This window comes from Hypanus sabinus, chromosome 12, assembly GCF_030144855.1.
Source record: "Hypanus sabinus isolate sHypSab1 chromosome 12, sHypSab1.hap1, whole genome shotgun sequence".
Classification (NCBI taxonomy): domain Eukaryota; kingdom Metazoa; phylum Chordata; class Chondrichthyes; order Myliobatiformes; family Dasyatidae; genus Hypanus; species Hypanus sabinus.
This window is the reverse complement of record NC_082717.1, coordinates 50,398,001-50,419,053: the sequence shown is the minus strand read 5'-3', so window position 1 is coordinate 50,419,053 and position 21,053 is coordinate 50,398,001. Positions and strand designations below refer to the sequence as shown.

At 40.9% G+C, this 21,053-nt stretch overlaps 2 protein-coding genes across 14 annotated transcripts in view; both read left to right on the top strand.

Annotated features, from left to right (window-relative positions):
• Positions 1-7,154, top strand: part of LOC132402874 (general transcription factor II-I repeat domain-containing protein 2-like) — a 305,556-nt gene extending 298,402 nt beyond the window's left edge. Inside the window, exons 1-2 of one of the 2 annotated variants that reach the window (XM_059985922.1) lie at positions 5,657-6,767; positions 6,853-7,154. In XM_059985922.1, coding sequence (XP_059841905.1) covers positions 6,161-6,763 — 603 coding nt within the window. In that variant the 5' untranslated portion in view covers positions 5,657-6,160 and the 3' untranslated portion in view covers positions 6,764-6,767; positions 6,853-7,154. Of the gene's footprint in view, positions 1-5,656 lie in introns of those variants that run through there. The other variant, XM_059985921.1, reaches the window with a different exon arrangement.
• The window catches only part of nrxn1a (neurexin 1a), a 1,527,797-nt gene that overhangs the window by 1,182,115 nt on the left and 324,629 nt on the right, over positions 1-21,053 (top strand). The window lies entirely within an intron of this gene.

Sequence of the window (21,053 nt, the reverse complement as noted above, 5' to 3'; positions counted from 1 at the left end):
AAGAATAAGAATTACTTTAAAAACTTTTTGAGTAAATATATATTGGGGATGATCAAGTGGACTTTGATATTCAGTTGATAATCTCAAATTTTTTTTAGATATTTTTGTTTGAGATTTATTGTGGCGGGTAACTTGATACTTAAAAAAACTTAAGCTTTTTCCTCAAGAGTTTGAAATGATTTCATTGGAGAAGGGAATTTGTAACCCAGCAACAGTTTCCCGGGATTTCTTTCCAGGTTACTGTCAACTGACCGTTTTAGCAATCCTGCAGGTAATTCCTCTGATCTGTAATAATCTGCCAGATTATTTCACCAACCTCCCAATAGACAGATTTATTAGAGTATTTATGAAATATTAAACATCATTATCTTCAATATTTCACTCTCTATACAAGTGTGTTTGGGACGTTCCACCGACCCTATTACATTAGGGGTAGCATAGCGGTGCTGCAGTTAGTGCAACACTTTACAGCACCAGCTATAAATTCGGGTTCAACTCGCACCACTGACTATAAGAGGTCTTACACATTCTCCTTGTAGCCATGTGAGTTTTCTCTGGGTCCTCTGATTTCCTCCCACGTTCCAAAGACATATGGTTAGGATTCATAAGTTGTGGGTGGATATGTAATGATGGTGCCTGAAGTGAGGCTGGCAATGCTTGTGGGCTGCCTGACTATCCAGCACAATCCTTGCTGATATGATTTGACACAAGTGATGTGTTTCGATGTTTTGATGTACATATGATGAATGAAGTTAATCTTTCAAAAAATCTCTTTCATTAGAAATTTGCTGGTTGCGCTGAAACCCAGGGTATCCAGGTTCAGCAAACACTCTATTGAAGAACATTTAAAATCAGTAAAACACCTTTGCATTCAGTATTCAACTAATTTTCAAACAGAAGAGTGACTTACACAATAAAGTATTAAAAAATGTTTGCCATGAATTTCCTTGGAGTAGCTTGTTACTGCCAAACATAACCTTACCTTGATCAAATCCCCAAAGAGAAAAGGCTGCTTTGACTTAACTCGTGAGTTCCTTTATAAAAGCTTCAAAGAAAAATCAAATAATTTTAAATCATTCCAGTCTAGAATTTGATTTCTTCCTAATAGCTGGAGAGATAAATGGTGGCAGTGTGGAAATGTTGGGTCATTGTAGCTTATACAAGCAGAAACACATAAGTTGCTTGCTATTTTTACTTTCATGTTGCTTTTAACCTTTCATACAACAACCCAAGAGGAGATCTTTTGTTCTTCCAGGTTCATGCCTGTTCTCACCATTGCAAATCCCTCCACTTCTTTCCTGCATCCTTATTATTCTATGGTCTGTAACTTGTTTCTCCTGGTATGTCCACCAATTTACTGCACCTGATTTTGTCGTGGTTTCTCATGCCCCACAAAGGACCAGGAGACGCAGAAGATTCTTCAAGAAGTATTAAACTTTAATTTGCAAATCAAAGCTGAGACGGTCATTGAGCTAGTCGCTGACTGCCCACCGATCCGTGTACATAGCATTTTTTTATAGCAATCTCCTGGTTTGGTTGCATTAGCATATCCAATTGGTCTACAGTTGCATATCACAAGTGCATCTGCCACTATTGTTTCTACCCATTGACTTAATCATGTTCTAATCTACATCTCTTTGCTACCTCTCATAACACACCATTATCTTCTACATTCTTAAGATTTCATTCTCCTACTAAATTGGATACATGCATAGCAAATAGCAAGCTCAAAGCTGACTACATAGTCTTGGTTACACAGCAAACAATGCAACTTTAATACTCCAATATATCCCCCCTTTGAGACCCATAGGAAAGAGAAAGAAGACTAAGTGTCCGTGCACAAAAGCCCCACAAACTCAAGCACTTATTATCAAATCTCGGGTTAAACTATTATTTTCTGCGCCAAGACCTCAACCTCAACCTCAACCACCAACATCTCTCCCTGTTACCCTGGGCCGCTGAGCCAAAAACCTGTCCCTTTGTACCTGAGACAGGGAAAAAAACTCAGAAGCCCTTACAATCTACTCCCACACTGTCGTTTTGCTCTTGTTCATCCTGCAGGTGTTGTAGGCTGTACGATACATCTTCGGTGCTTCTTTCTCCACTAAGCTTGCTTCAGTAATTGCCACGAGCATCAGAAATTGTTTGGTTGCAGCACACACTACAAGAGACTTGAGACAAGGAAGAAAACAGCACAGCACAAGCGCATAGCTCAACAATACAATACTGACAGTTATTGCCATTTTAGTCGGCCATGCTCCCCATCCTCTGAGTCTACATTCTAACCAGTTAAGTAACTGATGTCTGAACCTTGCATTCTGTGCACATACCTCGCACTGTGACAAGACAAAGTCCACTGAAGCCTGTAAATAAGGTGACCAAAAACCATCCTTCTTTATTTTCTTTATCACTTCCCCCCCTGCACAATGATCAATCCCATGCGCTTCTGAAATCAGAATTGTCAGGAGAGGGGTGGGCGCTACCAACAAACCATCGTCCCTGCTCCACAAGCCTTCCGAGTTCTGCTCGGCCCCCCTTTGTCTCCACATTGTCTGTTCTGCCAAAGTTGCCTTACCTTGTATTTCTATTAGGTCCTCGACTACAGGTTCTGGAGCTAGGCTTACCTGGGGGGCAATGACAGCTGATGTACATCCAGACGCCTTTCTGGCTGCCTCGCCCGCAGCTTGATTTCCCTTTATTATTACATCATTTTCCTTTTTATGTGCCTGGCATTTAACTACAGCCAATGCTTTAGGTTTCATTATGGCTTTTATTAAGTCTAGAATTTGCTGACAATGTTGTATCGAATCTCCACTGCATTTTTTAAAACCTCTCTGTTTCCACACTGCCCCAAACAAATGGCATACTCCATGAGCATATGCTGAATCAGTATAAATGTCTACTTTCTCACTTCCATCATTTCACACGCAGCTGTCAGGGCTTTGATTTCCGCTAGTTGGGCGGAACACGGTTGGGGACAGGACTCCATCCTAATAATCTTATAGCTCGACTGATCCTGCTGCACTACTGAGAACCCTGCATGATTTCCATCATAATCCCTATAACAAGAGCCATCTACGAACAGAACCTTTTTATCTGCATCCTCTAGTGCAGGGGTCGGCAACCCGCGACTCCGGAGCCGCATGCGACTCTTTCATCTCTGTGCTGCGGCTCCCTGTGGCTTTGGAAAATAAATAATGAGTATTTAATTAAAATGAATTTTATGTTAGTTTGTTAGTTTTTAAAATGTAATTCTAAATTTGAAGATTATGGTGATCTTGTACAATCTAAATAAAACGTGTTTTTTGGCGCTATTAATATACGTCACCACTGCCAATGCCTGACACCCGCCAGTGTGCAATTTCTTTAATTTTTCGATCCAAAGTAGGCTAACTATGGAGAATTCTAAAAAAAGAAAAGTGACTGAAGAAAACAAAACGTTTAATGATACGTGGGCAGATTCATTTGCTTTCACTGACTGGTTTACCGGTATGCTTAATATGCAATAAGAAACTAGCAAACAACAAAAAGTCAAATGTCGCAAGACATCTCCAGAATAAACACGCAGCCTTTGCTCAAAAATATCCGGATGGAGATGAGAGAAACAAAGCCATTTTGGAACTGTTGTGGAAGGTTGATCTGAGCAAAAATCATTTCAAGAAGTGGATGAAGTTTGGAAAATCAACTACATATGCTAGTTTTGTTGCCGCTCAGGAAATAGTCAGGCACAGGAAGCAGTTTACAGATGGTGAATATATAAAAGAATCTTTCATTAAGATTTCAGAACATCTATTCTCGGACTTTAAAAACAAGAGTGAAATTGTGCAGAAAATCAGGGATATGCCCCTCTCTGCAAAGACTTGATTTCGAAACATGGAATGCTAGCACCGACATTTATGTAAACATTAAAAAGTATGCGCTTAAAGTACTGTCGATCTTTGGATCCACATATGTATGTGAGCAGGTGTTCTCCAACATGAACTTCATTAAAAACAAACATCGCGCACGCCTCACAGATGACGGCTTGCGATCCTGTGTAAAGATGAAGGTGACGTCATCCAGCCCTGATGTGCAGACACTGTGCGCTGAGGTCCAGGAGCAGAAATCCCATTAACCAAGTATGATAAATATTTTAATTGCCTATTATTTTACGTATATTCATATTTTTTCATGGTTCAGTGAAATAGTCCTTCTCTTTTTCAGGTTGACAGCTGGCTGACATTATTTTTGGTTTGCTGCTGGCAGACAATTTAAGTTCGGCGTTTTTCATAAATACAAGAAGGACTCAAATAGACACTGAGTATTTTACTTAAAAGTAATCTTCAACCCAACGTCTTTTTTTCGGAGTTCAATATGTTTTTGTTGCATGCAGAAATGTAATTTCGTTTTCTCTGCAGGAGTTCATCGATTTCATAAATGCAACACATTACAGTTTGTTTATACATAGCGTAAAAGGCAGAAAAAACGTTGTATGCAGTGTTATTTTATTTTAAATGTCAAATGGGTTTTGTGGCTCCCAGTGTTTTCTTTTCTGTGGGAAACAGGTCCATATGGCTCTTTCAGTGGTAAAGGTTGCCGACCCCTGCTCTAGTGGTTCTGACCGTAAATCTGCTCTCAATTTGGCAAATGCCATCGTCTTCCCTACACAATCATGGGGTTCTCCTTCATAGTCTAAAGGGACAAAATCGGCTATATTACAGGTAGTGCATCTCTGTATAGTTATGTCTGGAAATGTCAATAGCATCTGATACGCTACTATCCTGGCTGGCGTCAGCACAAATTTCCCTCTTTCCAGCAATTCTGCTACTTTGTGGTGTGTACAGAGTCACAGGATAGCCCAGGGTTACAGATGATGCCTTTTCATATGCATAGTACAGCACCGCCAATCCCTGATAACAGGGTGGATACCCCTGAGCCACCTCATCTAGTCTCGTACTGTAGTATGCTATTGGCTGCTTTGCTTTTCCTGTGCCTGTCTCTTGTGTTAGAACCGTTGTGACATAACCCTCCTGTCGGTTGGATACATACAAATGAAAAACCTTCTCGTAGTCAGGCAAAGCTAATCCTGGTGCTGACTGCAATTCCTGTTTAATAGTATTGAAAGCTATCTCTGCCTCTCCATTCCACTGTAAGCCGTTCTTCAAATTTGTATGTCCTGCTTCTTTCATTATCTTTCTCAAAGGTGCCGCGATCTCAGCATATTCTCCTATCCAATCTGAGCTGTACCCTGCCATTCCCAAAAACGTCATCATCTGCCCTACAGTCTGGGGTTTTGGGGCCTTAGTTATTGCCTCAATCTGATCTGGTGCTATCGCCTTCACTCCCTTAGATATTACCCTGCCTAAGTATTCCACTTGTTGTATGCAAAATTGCAGTTTCTTTTTGGAAACTTTATGTCCTCCGTGCGCCAGCTTCTCTAACAGAGTTATAGTGTCCTGCTCACTCTGTTCCTGACTGTGGGAGCAAATCAACAGGTCATCCACATACTGTAACAATGTACTTTCCAATGGTATGCCCTCTAGGTCTGCCTTCAACACCTGATTAAAAACGTGCAGTGAATGTTTAAATCCTTGCAGCATTCTGCTATAGGTATACTGAGCACCTCTGTAAGTAAATGCAAACAGATACTGACACTGGTCGGCTAGAGCGGGGGTCGGCAACCTGCGGCTCCCGAGCCATTTGTGGCTCTTTCACCTCTGTGCTGCGGCTCCCTGTGGCTTTGGGAAATAATTGGTCAGTATTTAATTAAAATGTATTTTATGTTAGTTTGTTAGCTTTTGAAATGTAATTATGGTGATCTTGTACAACCTAAGTGTAGCGACACATTTCCTGCCACATCCGAAACGGCTCACAATTAGCCAGCATTCCGGCTAAGGGAGATAGCCTACGGGGGTTTGTGAGTACGCGTCTTTTGCAGCATCTGCGTCCATGGGGGCTGGGTTGAGGGAGGCTTAAAAGCAAGGCTGTTTAGTTCGAATAAAGCTATCTTTGACTGCAGTTTACTGACACCGCTACAACGTGTTTTTATCGCTGGCTGTCCAGACGGAAGGTGCTGAAACGCTTTGTCGCGTGTCTGGAAGAAGTGAAAACTTTCCTGGGCAGCAAAGGGCTCACCTTTCCTGAGCTGGAACAGCCAGAGTGGCTGGAAAAGCTACACTTCATGGTAGACATGACAGCGCACCTGAACACGCTGAACACAGCTCTTCAGGGGAAAGGACGTACAGCCCTGCACATGTTGGAGGATGTTTTGGCATTCGAGCGCAAGTTGACAGTGCTTGCCAGAGATTTACAGAAAGGCACTTTGTCTCACTTCCCCAATTTGAGAGAGTTCAAACAAGGTCACGACATGATAATTTCGGAGTATTTACATTCTGCAATCATCGCAATGCAAACATCGTTTGGGAAACGCTTCTGTGAGTTCAGAGAGGAAAAAAACACATTATCCTTCCCGGTCACTCCCTTAAGCATCGATCAATCCCTACTGAATACGACTGCATTGGCAGGTGTGAGTCAACCTGATCTTGAGATGGAACTGGCCGACATAGCCGACAAAGACATATGGGTGTCCAAGTTTAGACGCTTGACAGCAGACCTTGAAGATGTTGCCCGTCAGAAGGCCGTTCTTGCTCAGAAACACAAATGGAGTGATATTGAAAACCTCACAGATGACAGCTTGCGATCCTGTGTAAAGATGAAGGTGACATCATACAGCCCTGATGTGCAGACGCTGTGCGCTGAGGTCCAGGAGCAGAAATCCCATTAACCAAGTATGATAAATATTTTAATTGCCTATTATTTTACTTATATTCATATTTTTTCATTGTTCAGTGAAATAGTCCTTTCATTTTTCAGGATGACAGCTGGCTGACGTTATTTTTGGTTTGCTGCTGGCGGAAAATTTAAGTTCGGCGTTTTTCATAAATACAAGAAGGACTCAAATAGACATTGAATATTTTACTTAAAAGTAACTTTCAACCCAACGTCTTTTTTTCGGAGTTCAAAATGTTTTTGTTGCATGCAGAAATGTAATTTCGTTTTCTCTGCAGGAGTTCATCAATTTCATAAATGCAACACATTATAGTTTGTTTATACATAGCATAAAGGCAAAAAAAACGTTGTATGCAGTGTTATTTCATTTTAAATGTCAAACGGGTTTTGCGGCTCCCAGTGTTTTCTTTTCTGTGGGAAACGGGTCCAAGTGGCTCTTTCAGTGGTAAAGGTTGCTGACCCCTGGGCTAGAGGAATGCTGAAGAAAGCCGAACACAAATCAATCACAGAAAAATAACTTGCTTCTGGTGGAACATTAGTCAAAAGCGTGTGTGGGTTGGGGACTACCGCTGGCCAGTCCTCTACCACATCATTTACCGCTCGCAAATCATGCACCAATCTCCACTTAGATTTATCTGCTTTTAAGAGCGGCAGCAACGGGATATTGCATGGACTGTTTGTTCTTTTAAGCACTCCTATTTCAAGCAACCCCTGTTCTGTCGATGCTATTCCCTTTTCTGCTTCTGGTCTTAGAGGGTATTGTGGTCTCCTGAGTGGAATTGCTCCTTTATTTTCAGCTTTATTTCCACTGAACTAGCTGCATTTATTTTCCCTACGTCCGTGTCATGCTGTGACCACAGAATAGATGGCAACTCATCTAACCTTCTATCTTTCTGCTGGCCTCTTTCCTTTCCCAGCAATGGCATGTGTGGTTGGGGAGTTATTTCGACCTCTGTCACTGTCCCTACCATATCTACACTTACCATTATTTTAATGCAATTGTTGTCTTCTGATATCCACACCTCTGGCGTGATTTTCCTTCATACTGTTACGGTTTCAGCATTCTTAACAAAGGGTCCTAAATCTTTAGACTGATATCCCTTGTTTACCAACAACGTTACGTGGGGCTCAGCCTCCGGTATCCTGTACCATTTTTCTAAAAAGGTGTTCCACTTAACTTGTAAAGCTGCCCCTTGCTTTCCAATTATCACAGCCTCCCCTTCCAGGTGCTGTTGGGTACATGCCTCCAGGTGCCATCTCTCCTCTAACTCCCTGTTCTGAGTCTCGTAAAAATCACTGTACAATGTAGCTCAGATTTGGGCATTACAGCCCTGGGTAATATAGCCTGCACGCCCTTTTTCCATTTTTCCCAGGTTTCCTGAATCTGATCCACGATGTCTCCTATCCAAAAGACATTATCCTTCTTGTCTTGCACTATCAATTGAGCCCCTGCTCTTTCCACACTCAGTCCATTTCTGGTGCATTCTAATTTTAATTCCAGTTTCAATAAGGCATCTCTGCCTAACAAATTAATCTGAGTTCCTTTAGATACTAGCACCGGCAAAACAATTCCTTTATTTCCCATTCTCAACCGCACTGGAGCTGTGCACTGCGTCAACTGTGTTTTCCCCGAGAACCCCACCATCTTAATAAACTTTCCTGACATGGGAAGGTGAAGGGCATACTGTGGCTGTACACAAGTGTACGTAGCTCCAGTATCTATCATCATTGGTGTCAGTTGCCCTTCTAACATAACCTGAACAATGGGTTCCTCGTCTGCCTCCCTTGTTATCATTGGGTAATGTCCCTTCCCACTCGAGTTCTCGGGGCACCCCTAATACCTCGCATAGGGGTTCACAGGTCCGCTTGGGCCTGTGGGGGCTGGTCCTTGGTTAAACTTTAGTTCCCTTCTTATCGGTTCCTGCTGGTGTGTGACAGGCCATGGTGTAAATGGACAATCTCTTCTCATGTGACCTGGCTGATTACATCCCCAGCACAATCTCTCTACCTGTCTTTCCCCCTGTTTCCTCACTGGTCGCCTCTACCCATAGCTCCTCTGTCCCCCTCCTTGGGACTTCCAGTCCTGTCTGGGCTGTTTGAATTTAGTCTGTTCCTGATAGGGCATTTGTGGGAATGCTCCTCTAAAGACGTTGATCATTGGCATGGGGTTTAACAGCCCTTGTCTTACAGTATGATCGGTTCCTCCATATAGCGGTGCTTCATCCAGTTCAATGGCTGTACTCGGACCGGTGGTTGCTGGCAGCATCTTTTTGCTTTTCTCTTTTTCCTTCTTTATGAGTTCTTCGAGCTGCATTTGTATTAACTTTCTTTGCACCTCTTCCTGCTGCTCAGCCAACCTTCATTTGTCTTTCCGGTATTTCTCAACCACATGGACTATGTGGTCTCTAAATTCTTGTGGGGTCATTGACGTCAGCCCAACCACTTCCTCCAGTTTGGATTTTACTTGCAGAGGCATTGCATCCAAAATGCTATGTCAGAACAGTGTGGTGATAAATAAGCTATTTTCCACCTCTTGCTCAGTCTCCAGTCTCCACCTTTTCAACTGGTTTTCTACGTCGGCTGCTGGGTTTTCAGTGTATCCCAGCGGATCCCCCTTTAAGGCTTTGGGGTCCACTTTGGGTGGATAAAGCTTCCTGAAGGCCTGCCATACCCTCTGCCTCACTCTGTCAAACCCGTCTCCATCAGTTCTCGGGTCGTTTGAGTTTACTATGCTAGCCATTTCCATTAGTTCGTTAAATTTGGAGGTTCCCATCAACCTTATCAATAGTGTTTTCAAATCTCCCATAACCAATAATCGTCCCACCGTTTCTTCTTCAAAGGCTCTAATCCATTTCCCTGCTCCTTCATGTAGATTGGGCAGAGTGTTTTTCAGCCCTTCTAGGTCCTGGAATCCTCAAGGGATATACTGCACTTATCCTGATCCTTTAACTAACAACGGCATCATTCTTCCTCCTTCTCACCTGCCCTGGCTCGCCTCCTCGCCTGACTCCCCATCTGTCTCAGGGTATGTCTTTACTGCCTCCCACACAAATTTCTCTGGGGTCCTCTTCTTCCCTCGGTCTCCCTGTGGAGTCCTTCCTTTCTGTCCTGATTCAATACTTGGTTGGCCCCTGGAGTATTTTTCGCATCTCCTCTGGCAATCCCCTCTCAGTAACTTATCTAGCTCTCTCTCTACTTCCGCAAGTCGCTTCCCTACTGCCTCCTTCTGCTCCTCTAGGCTTCTGCCTCCTACCTCTTCCCCACAAATTCTTGCATCCTCGCTCTTTCCACTTCACTCTTGCTCCTCCAATGAGTCACCTTCCCTTTCTTCCTGTCCGTGTCTGTACACCTGTGGCACCTGTACACCTGTGGCAGGGACTCCTCATGATCCTTACTCGTGCTTGATTCCCTTCTCTCTTGTGTTTCTCCAAGACTCTCATCTCCTATCTTTTTTCCACTTCCTCTTGAATGCCTCATCTCTTCCTGCCCTGATGAGCCACTTTCTTTTCTAGTCTGTTTATTTCTATGGTATAACCGATACTCCTCATACTCCTTTTCCTCTCTCAAGTATTTCATCTGTTCAATCTCTTCTTTCATTTCTCTCTTTGCCTATTCCACCTTTATCCTTTCTGCCTGTATCTCCTTCCATATCGCCGCTTTTTCCTTCTCGTATTGTCTTTTTTCCTCCTCATTATCCCAAACTTTTACTTCTCCCTGCATGTTTACTGTTCCCGTCAGCAGGGGGCACTGCTTAGGGGTTCCTTCCTCATTGTAGGGAGGGGGCTTTTCTGTTTCTGTCGCATCCAGGTACGGAGCTGAAGCCAACTTCTCACTGTACCTTCCTCTCTCTCTAACAGGCAGTTTCTCCAGCACCACCTTCCTTGCATGTAATCAATATTCTACCTGTCCTCCCCAGCCTTTCTCCCTCCATTCCAAAGAGCTTTAGCACTTCCATTCTTGTTCTCTTTTTGCCCTCTTTTCTTAGATTGATCTTTTGGTTTGTAATTTTTAATTAGTGCCTCCATTTCTTTGTACAAGCTTACATCAAACGTTCCTTCACTTGGCCATTTTGTGACCAGGTTTTTGGTTCTATTTTCCCATTTTTCTGAAGTTTTTGTGATCTCATATTTATTTATCGGGATTTTTTTTGCTCAGAATCTCTACTGCCGTTCCTTTACTTGTCATGTTGTTCTCTCTTTTTAAGGTATTTCAGAGATTCACAGTTCGTTTACTGGATAATATTATTTACTCTAATTCTATACCTAGTCTATCGTCTATCTACCAGCACTTTAAACTATATATTGGACTGTCCTTGTTTCCTATTCTGTTCTGCCCGTACAGACCTCTATTCAGAGTGGTATCCACAGAATTTTCTCTTTGCACCTCGTCTATTCAGACCCTTATCTCTTAAGATGGTATCCATGAGAATTTTTTCTATTTTCCTTTCCCTACTCGTTCAGACCTTTGTTTCATAGGAAGCGGTATCCACAGGGATTTACCAACACCACGTGGAATTTTTCTTCACTTAACTTCTTATTAGCTTATTTGTACTTACCCTCACTGCAGTGTTCTTGATCAATCCTCTGAGCCTCCTGTTAACCCCCAATTCTGCCAGATTCTTTGGACTGGAGAGACTCTTCGGGAGTGGTACCACACTTCTGAGACTCCAAAACCTCCCCAAAACCAACAGAATTCTTAGTCCAAATTGTCACAAAAAATGCTTACCTTTTGTTTGGGTGCACCCTTAATTCTGTTAGCCTTGTGGGGGTCCCTAGAGGACTGGGAAGTGTCCCCAGTCTGCCATTTCCTTTCCGCGGGTCTCTTTCCGGTCCTGCTGCGGTCGCCAATTTTGTCGTGGTTTCTCGTGCCCACAAGTGACCAGGAGACACAGAAGATTCTTCAAGAAGTATTAAACATCAATTTGCAAATCACAGCTGAGACAGTTATTGAGCTAGTCGCTGACTGCCCACTGATCCTTGTACATAGCATTTTTAATAGCAATTTCCTGGTCTACAGTTGCGTATCACAAGTACATCCGCCACTATTGTTTCTACCCATTGACTTAATCATGTTCTAATCTACATCTCTTAGCATCTCATTAACACAACTATCTTCTACATTCTTAAGATTTCATTCTCCTACTAAATTGGATACATGCATAGCAAATTGCAAGCTCAAAGCTGTCTACATAGTTTTGGTTACACAGCAAACAATGCAACTTTTATACTCCAATAATATCAAGAAACTGCTGAGAGCATTGGATAAATGAAATGTTACTGGACCAGACAAGAGCTGTTTGTCACTTTGTTACATGAAGGGGTAATTTACACAGCTATTTGGTCGACCAGTATATCTTTGGATAATCAGAAGCAACTGGAGCGTCTGCAGAAATCCACAAGAGGAACATGCAAACTCCACATATACAGAACCCTAGGTCAGAATTAAACTGGGTAACTGGACCAGCTTCAGTACTCTGCTGACCAAATGAAATATTTCTGGCAACAATTTTAAAATGTTACTTTTCAAGCATGTAGAGCACCACTACTACTTCATGTAATGTGTTTCCCCTGAAAGTATTTAAATACATTTATAATACTTTATAATAGCTGAACAAGGAGAGATGTCCCTCAACTAAGTTCCATACATTTTCATGCAAGAAAACAATAACTCCTAATCATGCATTATTGTTAAGTATGACTTCTACACATAAGTAATGCATTGTTTTTTATAATAGTGAAATCTTATTCATTTTTAATAACATTCATTGTTTCATTTCATTTTGAGCTACATTAATGAACTCTATAAAATCATAAGTGATGTTTTTGCCAACCTGTCTCTGCTCTGCTCATTTAATAATTCTTAGTAAGAATCTGCTTAAACAAAGTATTAAATAGAAATTAGTACAGCCACTGAAGTATTTCAACTTCACTTAAATTTACAATTTACATACATCCCAATCAAGAAAATAAAATATTTCAGATTTGATTTACATTACCACTGCAGGAACTCCACGGGTAGAGTAGCATCTGTGAGGAAATTAAGTGGTTGATATCTTGCGAACTGCCGAATGATGCCGAGTTCCTCAAGCAGTATGTTTTTGTTTTGCTCCAGTTTATATCATTTGTTGTCTTTTGATTTACATTATTTTCTATAAATTATTAAATATTGGTTCTGGTCAGCTCATTGATACTCAACTGTAATTTTTCCCTCTGCGGTTGTAAAGATTGCAAAAATGTGTCCATGTGAATGTATAGTTGTTCTACAGTATAGGATCATTTGTTTTTGCTATAATCCATATTGAACTTATTCAACACAGTACTGTACATGGTTTCTAAAGGTAAAACCTTTTGTGAGAGATTATCAGATTATGAAAGGCAATGGGACCTTGTCTTCTGTATCAAAACTACAACTACATGACAAAGCTTTTGACTGAGTTGGGTTTATCCATTGACTATCTTAAATGGTTGTTGTGATGCGTCTAATGTGGTAGTGTAGTGCTGATTGCTCTCACTTTCAGCTTCCATTACTGGCTAACAGTCTTGTGAAAAGGGGAGCTGAAAGTACAAGTCTCTCCTTGCCAGTACATAGCCTCTTCAAAAGCAGGCCTCATGTAGTGCCTCCTCACTGGCAACACATGGAAACTGAACTCCTTTCGGACTCAGGCTGAACTACAGAGGGTGGCCCCTGCACATGTAGCACATAGGCCCACTGGTCTATGGACATGCCTTGGTGCTCATGAACCAAATCCCCAGCTATGTTTAATTAGCCCCACTGCCTTGTGGGAAACCTCATGAAAGATGAAGTTTATGGGAGTAACCCAGAAAGCATACTGGAGTGAAGCCCCTAAGGTGGTTGGACGTTTTTAAACATCCTTTTGGCAGTTCCTGCAGCCAAGCTGGTGCCAAACATATTGCTTCATAAGCTTTCCTTTGGACTACTGTAGTGAGGGTGAGAGGGGGATCTTGACGACTGGGCATCTCAGGATCTGCATACCTTCTGCCCAGGTTTGTGATGATGATCATCATCACCCATTGTCCTTCGAGACAAAAGGATGTCAACCATCACCACCAACCACCTTAGAGCATAAATCATTTTGTCTTGAATTGATAAGTACATGGTTATTTGGTAGTGAAATTGCAGAGAGTACAAGCAGAAATAGTGCTATAGTTTGTAGTATCCACCAGATAAATTGTGCACAAAAGCAATTATGTTGACAAAAGAAAAAAAAACTAATATATATTAAGTGTTGAAATTCCTAAAGTTAGGGAGGAACTATGTTTTTATGGGAAATACTAAATGTGTTTAAAGTGCTGACCATGGCTGGATTCAGATTTTGCAAAATCAGTACTTTGAATTCATAATTAAAGCAACCGGAGGCTATTTTCTCCTAAATTACGATGAACTCTTTGGTCTTAATAGCTTGTAAAGATTTCAGTGTAGTACTTTGATACAAATTGCTATGAATCAGCCATATTTATAAATGCTATATATTTTAAAAATTATGTATATTGCAATCACTTAAACTAATATTAAAAAGTTCAGCCATTCAAAGATTGTTTATTGTGAAAATATGTATACAATATGCATCCCTGAAATTGGTCTTCCCATAGACAGCCATAAAATAAAGAAAAACCATGGAAAATGTTCAAAGTAAACCATCAAATCCGCAACTCGGGGGAAAAAATACAAAACAAATCACACAAACAGGAAGAAAAATGAGCGAAAAACACAACGTGAAGAACCAGCTCCTAAAGTCATCAGAAATGTCAGGCACATATTCATTTTAGCTCTGTTCAGTGCAATCAATTGCTGTATTGTTTGTTGACTCAGGTCGCAGATCTAGTTTGCCCTGATCAAATCACACATATTGTTTCATGAGAGATATATTGTAATAATTTTATCTAAATGAAGGAGGTGTTTATTTATCAACAGATTCATGAAAAGTGTAATAATAAGAGGGTCATTATGGTAGGAGATCTTAATTTCCTAGGTATTGATTGGCATCATTCTAGAGCAAGGAGTTTAGATGGGGTAGAGGTTGTCAGGTGTGTTCAGGAAGATTTCCTGACTCAATATGTAGATAAGCCTACAAGAGGAGAGGCTGTGCTGAGCTGGTATTGGGAAATGAACCTGGTCAGGTGTCAGGTCTCTGAGTTGGAAAGCATTTTGGAGATAGTCCCCATATTTACTGTATCCTGCTGTAATATTTGGCATCAACAATACCACAATATAGTGATCACAATTGTACATCCTTTTTTTCATAGCATTGGAGAAGGATAGGAACAGAAAAGTTAAGAAAGCGTTTAATTGGAGTAGGGGGAAATATGAACCTAGCTGGCAGGAACTTGGAAGTATAAATTGGGAACAGATGTTCTCAAGGAAAGGTCCGGCAGAAATGTGAAAAATGTTCAGGGAGTATTTGCGTGAAGTTCTGCATAGGTATGTTTGAATCAGACAGGGAAAGGATGGTTAGGGTACAGGAATCATTATGTATAAAGGCTGTTGAAAATTTAGACAAGAAGAAAAAAAAGCTTATGAAAAGTTCTAAAATCTAGGTAATGATAGACTTCTAGAAAATTATAAGGCTAGCAGAAAGAAGCTTAAGAATGAAATTAGGAGAGCCAGAAGGGGTCATGAGAAGGCCTTGGCGAACAGGATTAAGGAAAACCCCAAGACATTCTACAAGTATGTGAAGAGCAAGAAGATGAGACATGAGAGAATAGGACCAATCAAATATGACAGTGGAAAAGTGTGTATGGAACTGGAGGAGCTAGCAGAGGTACTGAATGAATACTTTGCTTCAGTATTCACTACAGAAAAGGATGTTGGCAATTGTAGGGATGACTTATGGCAGACTGAAAAGCTTGAGCATATAAACATTAAGAAAGAGGATATGCTGGAGCTTTTGGAAAGCATCAAGTTAGATAGATCACCGGGACCAGATGAGATGTACGCAAGGCTAATATGTGAGGCAAGGGAGGAGATTGCTGAGCCTCTGGCAATGATCTTTGCATCATCAATGGGGATGGGAGAGGTTCCAGAGGATTGGAGGGTTGCAAATGTTGTTCCCATATTCAAGAAAGGGAATAGAAAGAGCCCAGAAAATTATAGACCAGTGAGTCTTACTTCAGTGGTTGGTAAGTTGAGGAGGAAGATCCTGAAAGGCAAGACTTATGAACATTTGGAGAGGCATAAGACGATTAGGGATAGTCAACATGGCTTCATCTTGCCTGATGAGCCTGGTTGAATTTTTTTAGAATGTGACTAAAGGCATTGATGAAGGTAGAGCAGTAGATGTGGTGCATATGGATTTCAGCAAGGCATTTGATAAGATACCCCATGCAAGGCTTATTGAGAAAGTAAGGAGGCATGGGATCCAAGGGGACCTTGCTTTGTGGATCTGGAATTGGTTTACCCACGAAAGGCAAAGAATGGTTGTAGATTTGTCATATTCTGCATGGAAGTTGGTGACCAGTGGCGTGCCTCAGGGACCTGTTCTGTGACCTCTTCTCTTTGTGATTTTTATAAATGACCTGGATGAGGAAGTGGCGGGATGGGTTAGTCAATTTGCTGATGACACAAAGGTTGGAGGTGTTGTGGAAAGTGTGGAGGGCTGTCAGAGGTTACAGCGGGGCATTGATAGGATGTAAAACTGGGCTGAGAAGTGGCAGATGAAGTTCAACCCAAATACATGTGAGGTGGTTCATTTTGGTAGGTCAAATATAATGGCAGAACATACTATTAATGATAAGACTCTTGGCATTGTGGAGGATCAGAGGGATCTTGGGGTCTGAATCCATAGGATACTGAAAGCTGTTGCACAGGTTGACTCTGTGGATAAGAAGGCGTATGGTGTATTGGCCTTCATAAATCGTGGGATTGAGTTTAAGAGCTGAGAGGTAATGTTACACTACATAGGAACCTGGTCAGACCCCACTTGGAGTATTGTGCTCAGTTCTGGTCACCTGACTACAGAAAGAATGTGGAAACTTTTGAAAGGGTACAGAGAAGATTTACAAGGATGTTGCCTGGATTAGGGAGCGTGCCTTATGAAAATAGGTTGAGTGAACTTGGCCTTTCTTCCTTGGAGCGACAGAGGATGAGACGTGACCTGATAGAGGTATATGAGATGATGAGAGGCATTGATCGTGTGGATAGTCAGAGGCTTTTTCCCAGGTCTGAAGTGGCTAGCATGAGAAGATACAGTTTTAAGGTGCTTGGAAGTAGGTGCAGAGGAATGTTAGTGGTAAGTATTTTTATGCTGAGGGTGGTGTGTGCATGGACATGGCTGCCGGCGACATGATGAAGGCTAATATGATAGAGTCTTTTAAGAGACTCCTGGATAGGTACCTGGACCTTAGAAAAATAGAGGGCTATGGGTAACCCAAGGTAATTTATAAACAAGTACAACTGGCACAGCATCATGGGCCGAAGGGCCTGTATTGTGCTGTAAGTTTTCTATGTTTCTACTTTGTAGATGCTGGTAAGGTTTTAGGGTGTCAAGAGTTGAGTCGTTTGCTACAGGATACCCAACTTCTGATATCTATTATATTTATATGGCTAGTCAGTTGAAATTTTGGACAGTGGTAACTGTCAGCAATTTGATGTTGCTGACTTGATGATGAAAATGCCATTGACAAACAAAGAAAGTGATTAGATTCATGGTGGTCATTTTCTGCCACTTTTTATACATGAAATGTTATTTGCCACTTATCAGCCCATGACTGAATGTTGTCTAGATCTTGCTGCACATCAGCAGGAGTAATTTCAATTAGTAAATACCTTCGAGTGGAACTAAACAATGTGTAATCATCAGAGAAATCCTCGTTTCTGATCTAGTGATGGAAAGATGGTGTTTGCTGACGATTTTTGAACCTTAGAGACTGCCCTGAGGAACACCTGTAGTGATATCCTGGGACTAGGATAACTTATTTATTCTAATTTTAATTATATTCCTTTTTGCAAGATATGACTCCTGTCATTGGAATTATTTTTCATTGATATCCCCTACCTTTAATTTTACCAGGAACTCTGAATGTTCAATCACATGTTGCCTTGGTGTCAAGGTTGGTCACTGCTCCTGAATAGAGACCTCTTTGGTCGATATTTGCACCAAGACTGTGTTGAGATCTGGAGCTAAGTTGACCTATTGAAACCCAAATTGGACATCAGTGGGAAAGGCACTGGTGAGTGAATGCCACTTCACAACATTGTCAACAGCAGCTTTCAGCAGCTTTCCAATGATTGGGAGTAAAATGGTTGGACATTAATGAGCCACATTAGATGAATCCTGCGTTTTTAGTGACCAGGCACATCTGGTCAACCTTCCATATTGTTAGTAACTGTATAGGAATACTTTGGATAGAAATGCAGCTAGCTCTCGAACATGGGTCTTAAGGACTATGTGCGGGATGTTGTCTGATACAATAGCATTTCACTTATCCAATGCTTTTGGCAGTGAATTGAATTGATTGATGGCTGGCCTCAATGATAGTGGGTGTTTCTGGAGGAAGCCAAGAGGAATCATGTATTATTCATTTCTGATGTAACATGGATGTGACAGATTCAGCCTTTATATTAGCACATCAATACTGGCTGCAACATGATTGAGAATTTACTTAACAATCTGTCCTGAAATTTGCAATGAAGAGATAGAAAATATTTCTCCAAACAGGAGAAATCATACAACTTAAAAGTTTTAAAGTAACTACAGTCATATTATTGGTATCCACATTAAATCTACAATGCCAATGCTTGGAACTGCAGGTTGTTATGCAGTAGAACACATTTCAAATGACTTTGAACCTGCATGTTCCTCTCTTGGAGACTGTGAGTTTAAGGCAGCTCTCTGCAATTTAAAATATATGCTGTGCACCAGTAGCCACATTCTTGATCAAGTTCAAATGTGGTAGGGAAAATTTAAACAATATGATATTTACACAGTATAATCCACAATACCTGGGTGAGCACGTAGAGAGAAAAAAATGCATATTATCCTCCTGAAGGAACAATGTATGATGTGAAAAGACCGGGCACAAATATTGGAAATCATTATGCATTACAGATAACAAGACTAAGGCAGCAAAGGAGCAATATTTCTTGCTTAAGTTTATTCTGAATCTGATACTTCATTATTTTCATAGTGGTTGTCAAAACTCTTTAACAAGAAAATTCAATCTAAACTAAATAATGCCATGAAAGTAGTTGACTTGTGACATTGGAATCACAGTGCAAAATTAACAATCAGTGACATTTGTCATGCATATATTTAAACGATGTCTAAATTTCAGGACTATGATCAAAACACCTCACTTTTGACTAGTAAAATAGTCATGTTTTCTTTTTGATTATATATGCTTGCACAAAAAAAATTGCTTTTTAGAAAAACAATGCATTTCTAATCCTTGGTGGGCTAATATTGTGCTATCTTCTTTGGAAAAAAAGGAGGTGAAATTTGGAGAACTGAAGTAAGATCAGTCACCAGCATTTCAGTACCAAAATGTTATTTGTCAGGGTTTTGGGGCAAATCCCATTAGAAAAAATCACATCTGTGTTTAAGAAAAAATCTACCTCTGCATTCCCCACCCCCCTCCATACTTTCCTCCAATCACCTTAAAGTTATGCCCTCTCATGTCAGCCCTTTCCGTTCTGGAAAATTTGCACTGGCTGCCCACTTTATCAATGCTTCTTATGCACCTCTAACAGGTCACCGTTCATCCTCCTTTGCTTACGTTGTAAACATTAATGATTTGGATGTGAATGTAGGTGGTGCGATCAGTTGGTTTGCTGATGCCAATTAGTGGCATAGTGGACAATGAAGAAGGTTGTTTGAGGTTATAGCAGGATATGGATCAATTGGGAAATCGGGCATGGCTGATGGAATTTAATTCAGTTAAATAAGAAGTGGTGCATTTTGGGAAATTAAACCAGGGCAGTACATACACTGTGGATGTCAGGGCTCTGACGAGCATTGTTGCCCAAAGGCATCTTGAGGTACAAGTGTATAGACGCCTGAAAAGGGAACACAGGTGGACAGGGTGGAGAGGAAGGCATTTGGGTATGCTCACCCTCATCAATCATGAGATTGACCCCATAAAAATTGTATGGTCACTGCAGTTGTACAAAATGTTGGTTCAGCCTTATCTGGGCTATTACGTGCACTTCTGGTTGTCACACTATAGAGAAGATAGGGAGGATTTGAAGCTGGTGCAGAAGAAATCCACCAGGATGTTACCTGGATTGGAGTGTGTGAACTTTAAGGGGAGTTAGGAGTTCAAGAGGCTGAGGAATGGCTTGATAAAGTATATTAAATTATCAGAAGCAGATAGGTAGGGTAGATCATCACAGTCTTTTGTCCAGGTCAAATGCACATGGACAGAGGTTTAAGGTGAGAGGGTAAAAGGTTATAGGAGATTTGAAGGACGAGTATTTTTTGCCATTCCAAATGTTGCCTAACTTAAGTTTAATAGAGCTGCAACATGATGAGCTGGCTTTTATATTCAGCACCCTGACTCATGAAGACAAGCATGTGATAGGCTTTTATTACTACCCTGCCTACTTGTATTGCCATTTTCAGGGGGTTACAGACTTACTTTCCCATATCTCTCTGTACACCAATAGCCCTAAGCCCTGCCATTTACTGCACATATTATTCTGGCATTTGACTTTCCAAAATGCAATACCTCACATTTGCCTACATTAAACTCTATCAGTTATTTATCTATCTATATTTCTAACTGATCTATATCCATTTTACCTTCCCTACTACCCACAATACCATCAATTTTCATGTCTTCAGCAAACTTAAAAATCAGATGCATATAGTAGAATAATGGAGACATTATTCATGACTTTATTGCCCCATGAGGTTCTAGTGCTCTTAGCAGGAAAACCTATCAGAATGTCAACAAAATCGTGATTTACTTCAGTGACAAGTGCAGACAGTGAACCCATTCAGCAAGATGAAAGCAAATGTCTTTAAACCTCTGTTATGTAAAATTCTCGACCAGATTATCAGGAATCTTTATAGAAATCATTCTTATTCCTGAGAAAATTCTTTTAAGGTACATACTCTGGTAAGAAGTGACAAATCAATGACAGATCTTAAATCCTTCTCAAGAGCCCCACAATCACTGAAGCCAGTTTTCAGTTAAGTCAATAAGCTTCATATGATATTACAGAATTCTGCAAACACTGAGTATAATTTGATTGTGTTGATAATAGCACCTTCCATCACTTTACTGATGACTAATCAGTCAGGGCAGTGTGTATAAAACCACAATTGA